Here is an 18,652-nt window from a genome sequence, read left to right as displayed (position 1 = left end):
GGAGGGCTGCAGCGGTCACTCCACACGGTTAACCCTTTCTTACATACGCTGATGATCTATCCTAGTAATACACCGCCACATTCTGTAATGGGAATTACCCTTTAATATACATAACTATTGCCCCAGTCTATGGCAGTCGCCCCTTTATATTCTGTCTCCCTTGGCCAGACCATTAAAGGGATTTTCTAGGCTTAAAGATTAATGGACTATCCTTAGGCTAGGTTATCAATCCACATCGGGGACCCCCGATCAGTTTTGGTGCTGCAACTCAAACCAAAGGGGAAAACACTGTATAGAGGCCGTGCTTGGATTATACAGCTCAGCCGCATTCATTGGAATGGGACTGAGCTACTCACAAGCCATGTGACGAATGGATATAACAATCACCTGACCTGTGAAGCATAAGTAGGTTTAACCCCTTAGTGACCAGCCTGTTTTGGACCTTAATGACCAAGCCACATTTTGGAAATTTGCCCTGTGTGACTTTATCAGTGAATAATTCTGTAACAGTATAGCGCATCCAAGCGATTCTGATATTGTTTTTTCGTGACATGTTGTACTTTACTGAGAAGGTACAATTAGACTGATATAACTTGCGTAAATTTATTAAAAAACTCGCAAATGCGGAAAATTTTTAAAATTTTTCAATGTTTTCCATTTTCAGCTGCGATATCTCACATATGCACAATAATACAGGGCAAAAAAAGTTAGTAGTTATATATTTCTAAATATTCCTTTTGTGTTTCAAGCATATTTGAAATAATTTTAACATATTTGAGTAATTTAGACAATTTAGCAGTTTATCAAGTTTATAAGCAAAATTTGGAAATTTTGAGTTTGTGATTTTTTCCTGTACCAAGCGATGTTTGCAGACAGGAATAGGTGGCATAATGACAGAAACCCCCATTAAATGACCCAATTTGTAAAACTAGACCCCTTCAGGTATTTTTTGAGGGGTATAGTGAGCATTTTGATCAAACAAATATTGTTTTGCAAGAATTATTACAAATGATGAAAAAAATAAAATTTTCATTTTCTTCAAATATGTGTCATTTTAAAGCCAGTTTTTTTGCACACAACACATCAAAAAGAAGAAACACACCACAAAATATATCACCCCACTTCTCCCGTGTTAAAAAATGTACACTTTGTGGCCTTCGTCCTATGTACACACATACAGCAGGGCCCAAGAGGTAGAGAGGGCCAAATGGATTTCCAAACACAAATTTTGCTTGCAGATATTTTAGGCCCATTGCACATTTCAATAAGATTTGAGTTACCAAAGCAATTGAAACCCCCATAAATGACCCCATTTTATAAACTAGACCCCTTAAGGTATTCATTGAGGGGTATAGTGAGTACTTTGGCCCCATAAGTTTTGAGAAAATTTGCATCAAACAAAAAAATTTCATATTTTTTTTTTACACAAAAGTGTCATTTTATAGGCAGTTTTTTTGCACATATCACATGAAAATGAAGAAAAACACCCCAAAATAGATGACCCCATTTCTCCTGTGTTCAAAAATGTACACTTTGTGGCCTTAATCCTATGTACGGACGCACGGTAGGGCCCAAAAAGAAGGGAGCACCAACTGGATTTTAAGACACAAATTTTGTTTGCAGATATTTTAGGCCCATTGCGCATTCAAGCAAGATTTGAGTTACCAAAACAATTGAAAACCCCAATAAATGACCCCATTTTATAAACTAGACCCCTTGAGGTATTCATTGAGGGATATAGTGAGTATTTTTACCCCATAGATTTTAAAAGAATTTGTGTCAAACAAAAAATTCTCATATTTTTTACACAAAAGAGTCATTTTAAAGGCAGTTTTTTTTACACAACAACGCATAAAAATGAAGAAAAACACCCCAAAATAGATGGCCCCATTTCTCCCGTGTTCAAAAATGTACACTTTGTAGCCTTAATCCTATGTACGGATGCACGGTAGGCCCCACAAAAAAAAGGAGGGAGAACCAACTGTATTTCAGAACACAAATTTTGCTTCCAAATGTTTCAGGCCCATTGCACATTCAAACAAGATTTGCGTTACCAAAATAATTTAAAACCCCAATAAATGACCCTATTTTATAAACTAGACCCCTTAAGGTATTAATTGAGGGGTATAGTGAGTATTTTGACCCTATAGCCGTTTCACAGATTTTACTAACCTTGGGATGTGTAGGTTAAAAATTACTAAAATGTCCCTTTATCCCCAAAGTTTTCATTTTCACAAGGGGTTAAAAGAGAAAAAGCCCCCCACAGTTTGTTACACAATTTCTCCTGAACACGGCAATACCCCATATGTGGCCATAATCTGCTGTATGGGGACATGGCGGGGCTCAGAATGGGAAGAGCGCTATTTGGGTTTTGGAGGGCAGATGTTTTCAGGTGCCATGTCGCATTTGCTGAGCCCCTAAAGTATCAATACAATGGAAACCCCTCAAAGGTGACCCCATTTTAAAAACTACACCCGTCAAGGAATGTATCAAGGCGTATTATCATTCTGAGCCTAAAAATACTTCCCAAAAATTAATGTACAAAATGAAAATTGAAATCTTGAAAGAAATCTGCTATTTCGGTGCCCAATACGTTGCCCCCACTTTGTGTTGTCAGAGACCTGCACTCCTAAAACTATTAAGTGGGCCATCCCGGGTAGAAAAAAGTTATATATGTGGGTGTAAACTGCTGCTTGTGCATACAGCAGGGCTCAGAAGGGAAGGTGCATTGCACTTTTTAGATTTTGGGGTACAGAGATAGAGGGACCCTCTGGGCGCCATGATGTTTTTGCAGAGCCCTGGAGGTGCCAGTAAACTGGAATTCCCCAAGAAGTGACCCCATTTTGTAGGGGCAATTTTAGGGTCTTCCCAAATGTGACATGGTGTCCAAAAACGAAGAATCTAAATCTGAACTCCAAAAGCACATAGCGCTCCTTCACATCTGCTCCCTGCTGGGTACCCAAATGGCAGTGTATGCCCACATGTATGACACTGGTGTACCCCAGATAACGGACTTATTGCCATATGTGGGTAGAAATGGCTATTTGGGTACAGCCGCGCACAGAAGGGAAGGAGCGCTATTTTGGTTTATGGAGCACAGTTTGGTTTGGACGTCACTTTTGCAAAGCCCCTGAATTACTAATAAAGTTGTAACCGCAGACATGTCACCCCATTTTGGACACTACCCCACTGATGGGATTTATCAAGTGGCGTAGCGAGCGTTTTTAACCCTTGAGTGTTGCATTTATTTAGTTTCCAGAAATGAAATCACAACTGATAATAAGTTAAAAATGAAAAATTTCCAGAGATTCGCCATTTCAGTGCCCGATATGTTGTGCCCAACTTATGTCAGCAGAGATACACACTCCAAAAACTGGTAAGCGGGTATCCCGGGCACAACAGCTTTTAGAGCGTTCATCTCTGATACAAGGCGGGCACAACATATTACGCACTGAAAGGACGGATTCCTGGAAAAATTGTCATTTTCACCTCTCACAATCAGCTGCGTATTCATTTATGGATAATAAGTTATAGCAACACTTGGGGGTTAAAAATGCTCTCTGTACCCCTGGATAAATCCTTCAGGGGTGTAGTTTCCAAAATAAGGTCACATATCAGGGGATTCCACTTTACTGGCGCTTCAGCTCTGCAAAAGTGTCATGGCATCCAAAAGCCAAACCGTCTGCGCTCCAAAAACCCAATAACCCTTCTTCCCTTCTGTGTCCGGCTGTGCCCTAATATCAGTTTATTCCCACATATGACATTACGTCCGTTATCCCGGATACACCAGTGTCATACATGTGTCATAAATGTGGCATAAACTCCAGTTTGGGCGCACAGCAGGGCGCAGAAGGGAAGGAGCGCGATGCGGTTTTTGGAGCAGATTTGGATGTTTCGTATCTGAACCGAATGTTATGTTTGTAGAGCCTGTAAGGTACCAGAAAAGTGGATTTCCCAAAGGAGTGACCCCATTGTGAATACTGCACCCCCCAAAGAATTTCTCAGGGGGTGTAGTGAGTATTAGTATCCCGGACATGACCGCACAGCGGATGGCGAAGAGGGAATATATAAGCTGTGCGGAGGACATTGGGAACACCACATTCCCTACTATGTCCCAGTAGCTCCTATGATTGGTGGAGTCACTCTGGGGGTCACTTTGGGGGTCACTTCTGGTGTCTTTTCGCTCATAAGCTGTAAATCTGGGGTGTCCCCTGATATTCGCTCGCACAGCTTATATATTCCCTTCCTGATGCAGCCAGTCGTGTTCTAATAATTTGGCGATTTTGGTTTTTTTTTGCCTTGACATTGCTAGATGCTATATTTTCTTTATTTTTATGGTGACATGGCCATATAAGGGCTTGCTGTTTGCGGGATGTGATATATTTTGTAATGACACCATTTTTGGGTGCCTACAACTTATTGAATACATTTTATTAACCCTTTTTTGCTGGATTTAAAAAAGAAAAAAATCAATTCTGGCATTGCATTTTACCTTTTTAATTTTTCGCCATGCAGCGTACAGTATAAGTAACATGTGACCTTTATTCTGCGGGTCGGTACGGTTATGGCGATACCTCATTTGTATTATTTTTTTATGTGATACTAATTCTGTAGAATAAAAACACATTTGGGGACATAAATCAGTGATTTTTGCATCGCCATCTTCTGAGAGGCGTAACATTTTTATTTTTCAGTTGACAGTGTTGTTTGGGGGTTTATTTTTTGCGGGACAACCTGCGCTTTTTATTGGTACTGTTGTGGGGTGCATATGACTTTTTGATCACTTTTTATAGCATATTTTGTAAGGTAAGATTCGAAAAATCACTACTTTCGGCGGGTTTTTTCCTTTTTTTTTTTCCGACGTGCACCGTGTACATTAAATGTTGCTTCAGTTTTATTGTACAGATTGTTACGGACGCGGTGATACCAAATATGCATTGTTTTTATTAATTTTTAGGGTTTTTTTTAAATATAATTCATTTTCTATAAAAAAAAGGGCATTTTTGGGGCTTTATAACTTTATTCACTTTTATTATAAACTTTATTTATTTATTTTTCACTTTTTTTCTCTTACTTTTTCATGTGTCCCTTTAGGACACTTGGATTAGTGATGCTTTGATAAAAGCATCACTAATTCTCTATTAGACGCTGCAGGACACAGCTGTCAGTGTCTTGCAGCGTCTAGAGGAAGTCAGTCGCAGGGGCTGCCTGCGTCTGACTTCCTCTTACCCCGGGCAGGATCAACCAGGTATTGGGGGTCTTTAGCAGTCTGGGGTCACTGGCCAGACCCCAGACTGCATGTTTTTCATATCGGCACCCCCCGATCTCGCCCCGGGGGGGTGCCGATCATACCGGCAGCATCACGGAACCGCTTCAGTTCCGTGATCATGTTTGATCATGGAACTGAAGGGGTTAAAACCCCCCGATCAGAGACCCCTCCGATGGGGGGTAATGGAGCAGGGTCTTAGCTGTCAGGTACAGCTAAGATCCGCTCCATTTACGTCGGCACTGACAGGGAATCCTTCCCTGACTGCCCGACGTAATTTTACTATAGGGCAGTCAGGAAGGACCTGTCAGTGCCGACGTAATTTTACTATGGGCCAGTCGTTAAGGGGTTAAAGGGATCCTATCATTCAGACATGATTTTTTCTAAGTACAACGTCGGAATAGCCTTAAGAAAGGCTATTCATCTCCTACCTTTCGCCATCTTCTCCGCGCCGCCGTTCGCCTACAATCCCGGTTCTTGCCGGTATGCAAATGAGCTCTCTCACAGCAATGGGGGCGTCCCCAATGCTGCAAGAGAAATCTCTCCAGCGCCGCTGCCTCTTCTTCTTCAGCAGCGTCATCTTCCTCCTATTCTTCCGGCAGTGGGTTGTAACTTCTAAGGCCTTGGCGGAGCAGTCTGCGCATGCCCATAGGCCACGAGAAAATGGCCGCTTCCAATACTGTGCAAGTGGCAGACTACTCCGCCTAAGGTCCGAGGCCTTAGAAGTTACAACCCACCAAGATAACGCTGCTGAAGAAGAGGCGGCGGCGCTGGAGAGAGCTCTCTTGCAGCATTGGGGACGCCCCCAGTGCTGTCTGAGCGCTGGGGCCCGCCTCCAATGCTGCGAGAGAGCTCATTAGCATACCGACAAGAACCGGGATTGTAGGTGAATGGCGGCGCAGAGAAGACGACGAAAGGTAGGAGACTAATAGCCTTTCTTAAGGCTATTCGTGGTATTTAGAAAAAATCATGTCTGAATGATAGGATCCCTTTAAACAGCTGATCAGCGGGGGTCCTGGGTGTCGGACCACCATTGATCTTCAATTGATGTGGTATATTTAGGATAGGTCATCAATCAAAAACGCCACGGGAGAGACCATCGACCTTAACATTTGGATTTATCAGCATACCATTTTCTTTCCTCAGTCTGGAGATGAATTTCTTGGGCGGTATGACCCCCACTTTCTTCTTTTGCGTGGCGATGCTATTAAACAAGTCCGCCAAGCAGGTGAGTAAGCTTTCCTTCTTCCGCGGCTGGACCTTGTATGCCAGAACTTTTTCCCGAAACGGACGACAAAAATAAAGTGCTTGTAGAACAGAGTTGCAGTAGCAGGTGTTGCCGAACTAGAAGGTGAAGGAACAGAAAAACAGGGAATAAGGAAATCGTAAGGAGACCGATCACAGATATACTATGGGTATCAATGTGGAGGAGGTTAGGCTGCGACACCAAAACTTCTAGTGATCACGTTATCTAATCCTGAACCTTCCCCTTAAAGGGATTCTACCAGTAAAACCTTTTTTTTGTAGATAAGACGTCGGAGTAGCCTTTAGAAAGGCTGTTCGTCTCTTACCTTTAGACGTGGTCTCCGCTGCGCCGTTCCTTAGAAATACCTGTCTTTACCGGTATGCAAATGAGTTCTCTTGCAGCGATGGGGGCGGGCCCCAGCGCTCAAAAAGCAATGGGGGCGTCCCCACCGCTGCCAGAAGTGTCTCCAGCACCGCCTCCTTCTTCGTCCGCAGCGTCATCTTCAATGTCTTCTTCCGGCGCAGGCTCGTAACTTCTAGGTGTCGAGCCTTGAGCAGAGACGACTGTGCAGGCGCACAGGCCACGGGAAAATGGCCGCTTGCACAGTATTGTTGGCGGCCATTTTCCCGTGGCCTGCGCAGTCTGCTCTGCTAGAAGTTACGAGCCTGCGCCGGAAGACATTGAAGATGACACTGCGGACGAAGAAGGAGGCGACACTGGAGACTCTTCTCTGGCAGCGGTGGGGACACCCCCATCGCTGTTTGAGCGCTGGCGCCCGCCCCCATCGCTGCGAGAGAACTCATTTGCATACCGGTAAAAACCGGTATTTCTAAGGAACGGCGCAGCGGAGACCACGTCTAAAGGTAAGAGACGAATGGTAGAATTTAGAGATGAGCGAACACTGTTCGGATCAGCCGATCCGAACAGCTCGCTCCCATAGAAATGAATGGAAGACTTTGCTGGCGGTCGGCCGGTGTCACAGGTGCTTCCATTCATTTCTATGGGAGCGTGCTGTTCGGATCGGCTGATCCGAACAGTGTTCGCTCATCTCTAGTAGAATCCCTTTAAGGGCCCATGCACGTGATGGAATACGGTGCTGAATTGTTCTTATAGGGAGATCGGCATGAAAATGGAGGAAAATCTCATATAGAAGAAAGTAGGATAAGCCTATAAGTCGTATAGAGTCAATATTTCTATGGCCACTGGTACGGAACGCGATCGTGACGGGGATAATCACAAGCACCGCCTCCAATACGCCGCCGGGCATTGAAAGCTTCAGCAAAGTGTTTCTAAAAATAAACGGCCATCTATTAAACACACAATACACATCAGGCCGGGAGAAGCGAATACGTCCTGGCACGGCGCCTAAATACACGCGTCCTGATTCGATCATTTGGAACTATGCTGCAAATGGCATGAAAGTGTCCCCTCCGTAATACGTGGCGGAAATAGAAGGCGGGCGGCGATATTTTTAGCTTTTCTATTCATAGCCCGGTGAGAACGTTTACTCCCCATTTGCCGTCTCTCACCCGGTCGCCACTCAAGCAGAGGAAAGCTGTGTATAAAGTGTATAGGCCGCGATATGTCATTTAGGAGGACGCTCGCTATGTTGTCAGGTCAGTGGCCGGGGGAGGGGCGGATGTGACGCAATGATCCGTCCTAGAACGTCATGACACTTTGTGCCTGTGGTTTACGACATCCCCTTTAACTGTCCCAATCTGCTACGGACTCAGAGACTCTTTTTCGAGGCGGGAAATGATGCAAAAAAGAAACACGACTTACATTGACCAATCCAAAATAATGTTCATTTACGGGAAATTGCTCCGGGCCGATTTCTTTTTCCAATGTTGAGGCATTGGTGCCCTATGGGAACAAAAAGAAACAAAGTTACCGCAAACAATGTGACGATGACAAATGTGAAGACGCCGCTAACGTGGTCGGGGAGGGAATGTCAAAATGAGACATGGTAACAATGTTGCACAAAATACAGAATGTTAATGAGAATTCTGGAAACTTTCCTTTTCTACAATAGTTAAATCCCATTTCCTAACCACAGACGATGTTCTGACACGAGGACGCTTCACATCGCCATGTTTGGAAATATCGCAGCAAAACTGGAAACACATGAAAACCAACAAGATCCAAATATCATCCGTGTAACCACAAAAACTCTGCATAGTAATATTGCATTTGTAGCATTCCTTTATCTTTGATCTTCTTCTATTTCTCCCCTACACTGGGGCTTACGTATTAGGCCTCGTTCACACTTGCGCTTGTTGTCCGTCCGTCGTGAATCCGGCAAAATTGCAGAAAGCCCTATTGGGAACGCCCTGTAAAGAGCCCATTTAAAAACCTGTTCGCTACAATCCAAACTTTGCAAGATGTTGTGTGCGAGCACGAGCGCCTCTACAATGAAGGGTATGGAGAAGGCAACGGCCAAGGAGACAGTGAACGCCGTCAGTCCACCCTACAGGCAACTAGAAGGCATTATCCTTTACATATAGGATACACTAGCATTTGCCCGCGGGTCTTCGGTAGGGACGATCCGCCTGCGCCCGCGTGTCGGCAGTGGTACATATCCGGATATCCGTGCGCACCCAACTTCCAGGCGACCCCTTTTACCCCCTCCCAAATTCCTCACTTTATAATAATAATAATAATAAATTTTATTTCTATAGCGCCAACATATTCTGCAGCGCTGTACAATTTGTAGGGTTCAAATACAGACAGAAAGATACATTACAAAGAAAGTAATTGCACACAATGGGACTGAGGGCCCTGCTCACAAGAGCTTACAATCTATGAATCTACAATCTCACTTTTGTGACCCCCAGTGATGCTGCTCTCCACACCCTTCCCCCCCCCCTCACAAATTCCTCTCGTGTCACCCCCAGTGACGCTGGTCCCTGCCCCCCCCCCAATTCCTGTACCAAGGGCAACTCTGCCATGTGCCCTGTGACTCGTGGCTCCAGCCCACCCAAACACCTGTAGCGTGGCCCCCTCCTCCCGTGCGCACCCTCAAAGCCCACCCACGCGGCATCCCCTCCCTGAGCGCCCCTCTGGCTCCCCAAACCCCTCTTGCGCGAACCCCTGGACCCCCAAAGTCCTCTACCGTGCCCCCCGGCACCGAACACTACAGTCCCCCGTGGTTACTCCCACAGCCGACCCACTTGTCCTACCACAGTGAGTGAGGCCACGTGTCCGCTTCGGGTATGCACCGTTATGTCCGGAGCGCAGACTGTGCACACCCGATCGCCTCGTCCTGCACCGCACTGCCAGCCCTCATGTGAGCATCACGCCGCCGCCATTTTCTCCGGGTCGCACTTCGTCCATCGGGCCGCCCACCGGATACAGCGGACCTATCGGAGCCCTGCTGAAGGACCTGGGATGATGTCATCTCAGTTCCTGTAGCGTAGCCGGAGCATACGTTCGCCGGTAGCAGTCGTGATGCCGGGGGATGGAGCGGCCTATGAAGTAGCCTATGTTTCCTTCCCAGTCGCCATCCAGGTAGATATGCAATCTCAGCCAAATCCCTTCAGCAGTTTTGGCGTGATTGAGGAACAAACATCCATAGTAGGATTGCTTACGATGAGTCTATCCCTTTAAGGAGGACCGCTTACACATCATTATGATCCCACTCCTTGAATGGAGACAGGAGTCAAAGGAAAGTTGGGTGATCTACATTGGCGTAATAATAGATCTTTCCGGATCTGCTCTTTGCCGCTGAGGGTTCACATTTTATGTTCCTAAAGGGATATAAACAGAGACATATCTCGCAGACGGGGCCGACACCAACGTATACAAGACTGGTGTGTGTTACGTTATAGGTGACCTTCACAGACGGAACGTCACCTCAAACCATCGCAGCGTCACCGCTACACAATAAGACAAAGCTTACGTATGGCAAAGGGCGTTATAGGGGATCGCTCACTTATACGACCCCAGAGATACATTTAACCCCTGAACGACCAGACGCCTGCCCTAAGGCCGTATTCTCATCTTCATCCTTCATTCGTTTATTTCAAGCAAATATCCAGCAGCAAGTTCCGACCTAGTGCAGGTAATATAATGGTGATAATACAGAACCCCGCACACTATGTGACACCCCGCAGACGTACAGCAGACCGCGCCGGCTCGTCCCAGGATCCTCCAGAGGTGTTTTTTCCACATTAACATTGTGATCTTAAACAGGTTATATACTCAATGGAACGGACGCTCAATAAAACCTTATTAGCAAATCTAAACCGAGAGACCTCACGTCGTGGAACGGATATGGAGAAAGGAAGACGAACACAAGCGAGTGGAATCTAAATGACGCACGAGAGACAGAGCGAGAGGGCCGGACTGAGAGACATCATTACAGCTCACAATAAAGGTTATATACAGCAGTAATGCAAGCTGATCAGCAAGGGGACAGGCATCGGACCCCTAAAGATCAGATATTAAAGGGATCCTATCATTGGATTCCCTTTATTTTCTCCCCAACACATAGGAAACGCCTTAAGAAAGTCTATTCTTCTCCTACCTTTAGATGTCTTCTCGGTGCCACCGTTCTGTAGAAATCCGGGTTTTCGTCATTATGCAAATAATTTGTCTCGCAGCACTGGGGGCGGTCCTCAGCGCTCAAACAGCACTGGGGGCGTCCCCAATGCTGAGAGAGAACTCTCCAGCACCGCTTCCATCTTCTTCTGGAACGCCCTCTCCCTGTGTCTTCTTCTGTCATGGGTTTCCATTTTCTAGGCCTCGGGCAGAGCCGACTGCACATGCCCGGTCTACAAGAAAATGGCCGCTTACACCAGCTTACTGTGTAAGCAGCCATTTTCTTGTGTCCCGGGCATGCGCGGTCCTAGAAGAGTGCAACCCAGAACGGAAGACGACGCAGGGAGAGGGCGTTCCAGAAGAAGATGGAGGCGGCGCTGGAGAGTTCTCTGGCAGCATTGGGGACGCCCCCAGTGCTGTTTGAGTGCTGAGGACTGCCCCCAGTGCTGCGAGAGAACTCATTTGCATACTGGTGGAAAACGGGATTTCTACAGAACGGCGGCGCAGAGAAGACATCTAAAGGTAGGAGAAGGATAGCCTTTCTTAAGGCTATTCCTACGTGTTAGGGAGAAAAAAAAGGAAATCCAATGAAAGGATCCCTTTAACTGCCTAACCTGTGGCTAGTACATCAGTATACAAAAACGGGTTGGGACCAAAACACTCCTCCAATGCTGCAGCGTGCAAAGTCACTTTCGACAACTGCATGCTTCCAGCAATACGGGAAGAGTTTGTACAAGGGGCATTTGGGCCAGTTCGTAGGATTTTTTCAGACGCCGAAATAAAATCTGCTTCAGGAATCGGGAATCAGTTTTTGGACATGTTTTTTTTTTTTTTTTTTTTTATCTCCTGCACTGTTTGGTGGATTATGATGCAATTTTTGCAAAAACCCCATCACATTTTTCCCGCCTCCCTCTCATTCCTATGGGGTTTGCAAAGCGAAATCGGCCTGAAGATCGATCACGACGTTTCTTTTTTCCTTCTAGCTGAAAAAACAGAGGAGAAAAAAATCTGACGTAGAAATAAATGAAAGATGTTTTTTAAAATTTATGTGAACTTCCCCTTTCTGTTCCCCGGCACGTAGATCAAGGTCCATAAAGACAGGGCTGAGCGAGCTTGGGGTGGAGCTTGACTGGTTTGTGCGGAGCCCGGTGACCGTGCGGGTGAGACAACTCTAGTAAGAAGTGAGATTATTGGCTGCACCGGCGACACGGCCATAGACCGGACTATTGGTGATACAGAGCACCGGACAGATGACGTCAGTGACCAAAGGGGAGAACCAACGTTAACTTTAACCCCTCGCAGTCCATGGCCCTTGCAGCGCTCCGGACGCAGACAGCAGCCAAAGCAAACACACCGAAAGCAAAGCCTGCCAAAGAGAGGGAAGAGGACGAGCCGCTGACAAGTCCCTGGCCTGACAACACAACCCCGGTGGGCACGTCCATATCTGCAGGCCGATGATAGCGGACACACGGCGCTGACTGATTTCACCCATTACCAATTCATTACGCCCGGCCGTCAGGCCACAAGCGACATCACTCAGCCATTAACGGTGACAGCCGGCAACATCTTGTTTACACAAACTCAATAGGCGACGCTTGCCAGGCCGGCGCTTGCTTCTATCGGAGCCAGGCTAGTCGAGGATTTGCAGGTTTCATTGGGACTGGGATATTACTGTAATGCAGGAAAGTAATTGCTTTAATACCGGTACAGTGTGCCAGTCTCGGAGGACGCAAGTGAGACGTAAAACGTAATCGCTCCGCCATATAGAGTATCATTTACAGGGGAACATCTGCCAGTAAGCAGTGCAGATTCCCTCATTTACTGGGATTATTAGATTGGTCATGAATGGGGAAAACCGCGATGAACGGCAGTGTTTACATCCCGCAGCATCTGGGCAGGAAAGCGACCACTGCTGCAAAATACTAAACGGGATCAAAGACGGAAAATAGAAAAAAAGAAAATCTCTTATTGCAAAATCCCAATATAAATTGTATCTAAAGCGGTCGTGTGAAGGCCAAAAGCTGCAGCAGTCAGTGAAGGACAATACCTGGGACCTCGCAGATCAGCCGTTTGCACCGTCACATAGCCTGTTTGCCACTTTGGCCCCTTGCCTATGACCGAAGTAAAAATGAATCCTAAAGAGGCGATTTCATCGAGACAACCCCTTCCCCCTCCCTCCTGGGGCCCCTGCTGATCAGCTACTATCCATAAAGGGCCTTGTCCATTGCACGGCATCGGCTCAAAATGTTCTAAAATGCAACAAAATCTGTGTCCGTCCGAGCCTAGACAGCGCGAGGGTACTACGTTACCAGGAAAGACTAGGCGGGTACCTGCCAAACACTCCACAGTCCTTCTCGCCATGTCAGCAAATCATTTGCTAAACAAGCGAATTGCATCGGGGATTAAGGATGATGTGTAAAACAGCGCGGCTTACACAAGTGCCCTTAACACAACTCTCCGAGGTTAATGCACAGCGATTTAACTCCTAAACGCAGGTACTAAGAGGCCACGGTGAGTCGTAGACGCCGTCCGGCTCCATCTCCCACATTACTGCAGCGTCAGCCTCGGTATTGATCTGTTTCACTTTGTGACTGTGCTAAACAGAGTCCTATCAGCAAAATGAGGAGAGAACACCCTGCCGACATGGAAAAGCTGCACAAACACCCCCCGCTGCAGCAGAACACACCGGCATTAACATCACACATCATATAGGCACGGAACGATCGCTCACAGAAGAGACAACGGCCATAGATTGTAATGCAGCCTATAGGTCAAACTTCACCTTTCCCAGAGTCTGTGGGACACGACAAAATAAGTGCACAGCGCAGTAGGGAAAGCCAATAGGATGCTCGGCTGTATAGTCAGAGATATAACCAGTCTGGAATCTGGAATAATAGCGCAGGGTTACTGAAAGTGGAGATTCTTACACCCATCAAAGGCCTGGCAGGTGCAAAATTTGAATGATTCCTGAAGCACCCTGTGCCAAAATGGAGATCCACACCGGTTAGGGGGCATTCACACGGGGCAAAATGGCTGGGATTCGCATGAAGTCGCGCCAGAATCTGCCCCGTGCGAATGCCCCCTTAGGAACAGACGTAAAGAAAAATGCATTTTAATAAATACGTCAGGCCAAAGTGTCCAGGCCCCGGCATGTCTGCACTCATGGAAGGTGACGAGAGAGGCGCAGGGGAGGGGGATTACAACAAGATATAGAGAACATACAAGGGTTGTAATAATGGTGATGGAAACTTTTACATACGTTAAAGGTCTATAAGGTTTAGGAGACAAAACCAAAAAAAAAATAAACGTAAGAAAAAGAGGAAGACAATGTGAGAATGGCTGGGAGGGATCAGAAGCGATATCAGGATATATTATAGCATCGTTTAGTGCTTGGAGCAGATAAAGTTGGGAAAACTACAGCAAGTGAATGCAAGAATGACCGGGATCACCTCGTATCTATCCTACAATATAATGGGAATAAGATGAGGGCGGACTACATGGACCAGGACGGCTTCTGCATATTGTGGTGCACAACTTTGCCAGGATCCATTATAGCATATTCAGTACAAAGACCACAGACATCCCTGTCCCTGCAATGATTGGTGAGCTTTGTCTTTGGACTGAATGAGAGGCCTGGTCATTGCTTCCCACCAGATCTGCCCACACACTGCTCTCGTATATCTCACAATGGGACCAAATCGCCATTCTATGTAATAAACGGATCCAGGAAAAGAGCGGTAACTCCATGGAAATGAGAATCTCCTCGCAGACGTCGCACGCTGGCAAAGATTCTGAAAAGACAAGAATCAGTCTAGACGTAGAATAACAAAGCGGAAATGAGAGCGGATCGGATTTCTACATCAGAGCTGGGAAAATGCAAAATGTTAGAATTCAGAAGTCAAGTCACGGCAACGTCCGAGGCAGCGGGATACCTAACGGGGGACGCAAGTCTGCCGAAAACTGGAGAATTTATTACAACAAAGCAGGAAAAATTCTGGCCCAATGGAAACTGCTCTGTACAACAGGCATTGGGTAACGGGGGGGGGCTGCCAAATCTGAGCTCACACCGACAGCGGTCGGGGTCATCCAACACTTGGGACCCCATATAGCCACTGTACAAAGTTAAACGTTAAATAATTTCGTCACATGAACCGGTTTTCAACTCAGTCCCATGTCAGCGAGCAGAGCCGAGCTGCAGTAACATACACGGCCTCTGCACAATGTGTGGCGCTGTGCTTGCTATTCAGTGCTGGGCTCACCCGAACACTGCAGACTCTTCAAAAAGCTGATCTGTAGGGGTCCTAAGTGTTGAACCCTCGCCGATCTATCACTGATGGCCTAATGGCATTAACATTATAACCAAGGGCTGGGCGATTATGACCCAAATCAGCGTCAGAATTAATAACGTCACCTCGATTAAGAATAAGGAGGACATTTCACCAATTCTGGGGTACAGTCTGGAGAGCCCCTTTATCACTTGTTCAGCAAGTCTCTGTCACTCCCAAGTCCACCAAAGACGTGCAGGCCCAACACATGTAACACTGGGCCGATGTCCATCATCACTGGAGGGAAATGAAAGCCCGAATACCATGGACATCAGTCACCGGGGCCGTGGAGTCGGCAGGAGAAGCAACCCCACCCCAAATCCTTCATAAATGGCCACAGACAAGCAGCAAAGCTCCGGTAACAGGACTGAACCCCTATGAAAGTCCAATCATCACAGCTATACAACGACCAATGGAATGTGACAATGTAACAATGTAGAATACTTAAAATAAATATTTATAGAAACCAGCATCGGTAACATTTCCTAACTCCACCCAAAACTGGTCCCAACTCCGACTCCACCGCCCTGACTATGACCACTGCTGGAACTGACCAAGCCTCTGGTGCAATCTAAGCGAAATAAAGGGGTCAGGCCCGACTACGACCTCTGAACTCACGGGGTCATCAGACCGTCACTAACGGAGAACTCGCATCTGCCACAGAACACGAAATGTCACTACAAGACCTGTGTCCTTTATAGCACCTGACAGGCGGCACACGGATGATATCAGAGCGCCCCCTGTGTCTCACACAGCCTGGCTGCAAAATAGACAGGTGGCTCAGTGGTTAGCACTGCAGCCTTGCAGCGCTGGAGTCCTGGGTTCGATTCCCATCAGGAACAACATCTGCAAGGAGTTTGTATGTTCTCCCCATGTTTGTGTGGATTTCCTCTCATTCTACAAAAACATACTGATAGGAAAAATGTACATTTTGATCCTGATATGAGGGCTCACAATTTACATTAAAAAAAGGAACATGTGAAATCGATGCCAAAAAGTTACGCACCAAAATTAACATCAACCTCACGCCAGCATAGAAAACGGTTCCTACTGTTGTACTACATGCCAGTCTTAAAGGGGTTGTCCAGACATACTCTCCTGTCCCCGATGCTCCGGTGTCCCCCTGTTCCTGTTCTTCCAGAGTTCCGCTGAAGCTGCTGGTCACATGACCATTGAGACCAATCAGCGGCCTCAGCAAGAGGACCCCTGGTGTGACAGGTAGTGGCATCGCGACCCCTTCGCAGATTGGTCATGTGACCGCTATCAGCAGAACTCCAGAAGAGACCTGTTCAGCAACAGAACCAGAACACACCAGGATGACACTGCAGCATCAGGGACAGGAGAGTATGTTTTTTTTTTTTTTTCAATGCTCCAGGCTGATTTTTGCCTGGACATCCCCTTTAACTAGAAGTCTGGACTGACTTGGGCTGGAGAAGAATCTAGGGAAAAAAATTACTGATTCTGACTTCAAAATAAAGTGGCTTTTCCCATGATGGACACTTAGCCCCTGATCACTGGGGGCCCAAAAATCCCCCCTAGGACCTCCTTGTGAATGGAACGTCAGAGTGTTTGTACGACCGCCGCTCTGGTCACATCTATGGGGCGGTCATCTCTGGACCAGGACACTGGCGCTCCATCACAAGGAGACCTTAAAGGGCCTTTCATCCCCCCGTCCTCCTGATCAGGGACAATCATCGCCTGTCCTGGAGATGGGGACTAAATGTCCAGCACAGGGCGACCTCGTTCATTAGACTGTGCAATTAATATCGTAGAATGATGTAGTTTGTCACATTGTTACTTTCAGAGGATTGTAACTTCTCGCTTTATACTGAATTATTGGATCTTTACTGCTGGCGACTCAGTGTGGTGGGTCCATCGTTTAGGAAGGAGTCGGAGTCAGGGTTTTGGGCCAGGTCACTCCACAGCCCGACCTCAGGAGACACAAATATCATAAGACGCAACAAAACGCACAACCGGACGCAACACCAGCTGATAAAGGACGAGGCACAGGCAGCGATGGAGGCAGGGGCGCGGGGTAAATATAGGATCGCCCTCCTGCCCCACCCTGCACATACGGCCCCACTAGGTGACAGGTGCGGGGGAGTTATTTAGGTGTAAGGGATGGGTGTGTATACTTGTCACATGGGAAGATCTGACAACCAGGGAGACACTAACACACTGCCAGACCTGTCATAGTCACTGACTAATGTGGCTCCCCCTGCTGGCCCGGGCATACAGGGACCTGTGGTGGGGTGTGTGGCGCCCCCTGTGGTGCTCCAGTGTCCTCCCCGTGCCCGGGCCTCGCCCCCACTCCCCGGAGCCGCATCCCCGTCACCTCGGCCGGGCCCCGGCACTCACCATCGTACAGATCGAGGCGATCTTACGGACGGTCATCAGTACGTCCATCCGCCCTCCTCCAGCGTCGCCATGATGAACCGGAGCTCGGCCCTTGACAGCCGCAGCAGGGTCACCGGGAAAGCGCTCCGCCCGCTGCTGTGCTACAGCGAAACTGCGCCGACCGGAAACATGGAGAAAGCAGCGCAGGTTCCTGTACACACGATCCGTATAAGCGGTGCGGCAATCGCACGGCGGCCGCAGTATAATGTGTATTAGGGCAATAAGTCACTTGTGTGAAGAAGCGGCTTCTGGAGTCTGTGCCCGGGGCCGCTGCGGGCTACAGGGGGGGCAGCAGGGGGCGCCATGACGTGGAGGTCATGTGGTACAGGCCTGTCACGTGATCGGAGGCCCAGGCTTTACTTCAGGAAGTGACTGGACAGCGCCCGCGGAATGGGCAGAGGGAATATAGGGATATGGGGAGGGATATAGGGGGGATATAGGGAGGGATATAGGGGGGGATCCTCAGTATTGGTGGGCTGCTACATATAGAAGGAAAGCAAGAAATTACACAATGACCAAAAAGTGGGGTTTTTTTGTAGTAATTCCATATATTATATTATACAGTCACCCCCCCCCCCCATATATTATATTATACCCATACCTCACAACTTTTGAAGAACTGAAAGAGGGACAAAATGTGCGGCACAGGTAGCGCGCCACAGCAAATTTAGCTCCGCCCACTTTTATGTTGACTCCACCCATTCTCATTCATTTTTCATGTGCCCCCCACACAGTATAATCCTCCGAAAGTCACCTGTAAATTATATGTTCCCCTCTATCTCTCCCCAAGTTTCATATACACCCTCCATCTCTGCCCCCAGATTCATGTCCCTCCATCTCTGCCCCCAGATTCATGTCCCTCCATCTCTGCCCCCAGAT

General features: G+C 47.3%; 1 protein-coding gene across 1 annotated transcript in view; it reads right to left on the bottom strand.

Annotated features, from left to right (window-relative positions):
- Window positions 1-17,974, bottom strand: part of LOC142185127 (ubiquitin carboxyl-terminal hydrolase 12-like) — a 29,993-nt gene extending 12,019 nt beyond the window's left edge. Inside the window, exons 1-3 of the mRNA XM_075260382.1 lie at window positions 17,735-17,974; window positions 8,295-8,375; window positions 6,397-6,610 (exon numbers count right to left, since the gene is read on the bottom strand). Of these exons, the coding sequence (XP_075116483.1) occupies window positions 6,397-6,610; window positions 8,295-8,375; window positions 17,735-17,782 (343 nt within the window). The 5' untranslated portion in view covers window positions 17,783-17,974. The remainder of the gene's footprint in view (window positions 1-6,396; window positions 6,611-8,294; window positions 8,376-17,734) is intronic.
- Between the last annotated feature and the right edge of the window lie 678 nt (window positions 17,975-18,652).

This window comes from Leptodactylus fuscus, chromosome 11 (genome assembly GCF_031893055.1).
Source record: "Leptodactylus fuscus isolate aLepFus1 chromosome 11, aLepFus1.hap2, whole genome shotgun sequence".
In the NCBI taxonomy this organism is placed as follows: Eukaryota; Metazoa; Chordata; class Amphibia; order Anura; family Leptodactylidae; genus Leptodactylus; species Leptodactylus fuscus.
Note: the sequence above shows the minus strand (reverse complement) of the source record. Positions and strands in the feature narration are given on the sequence as shown.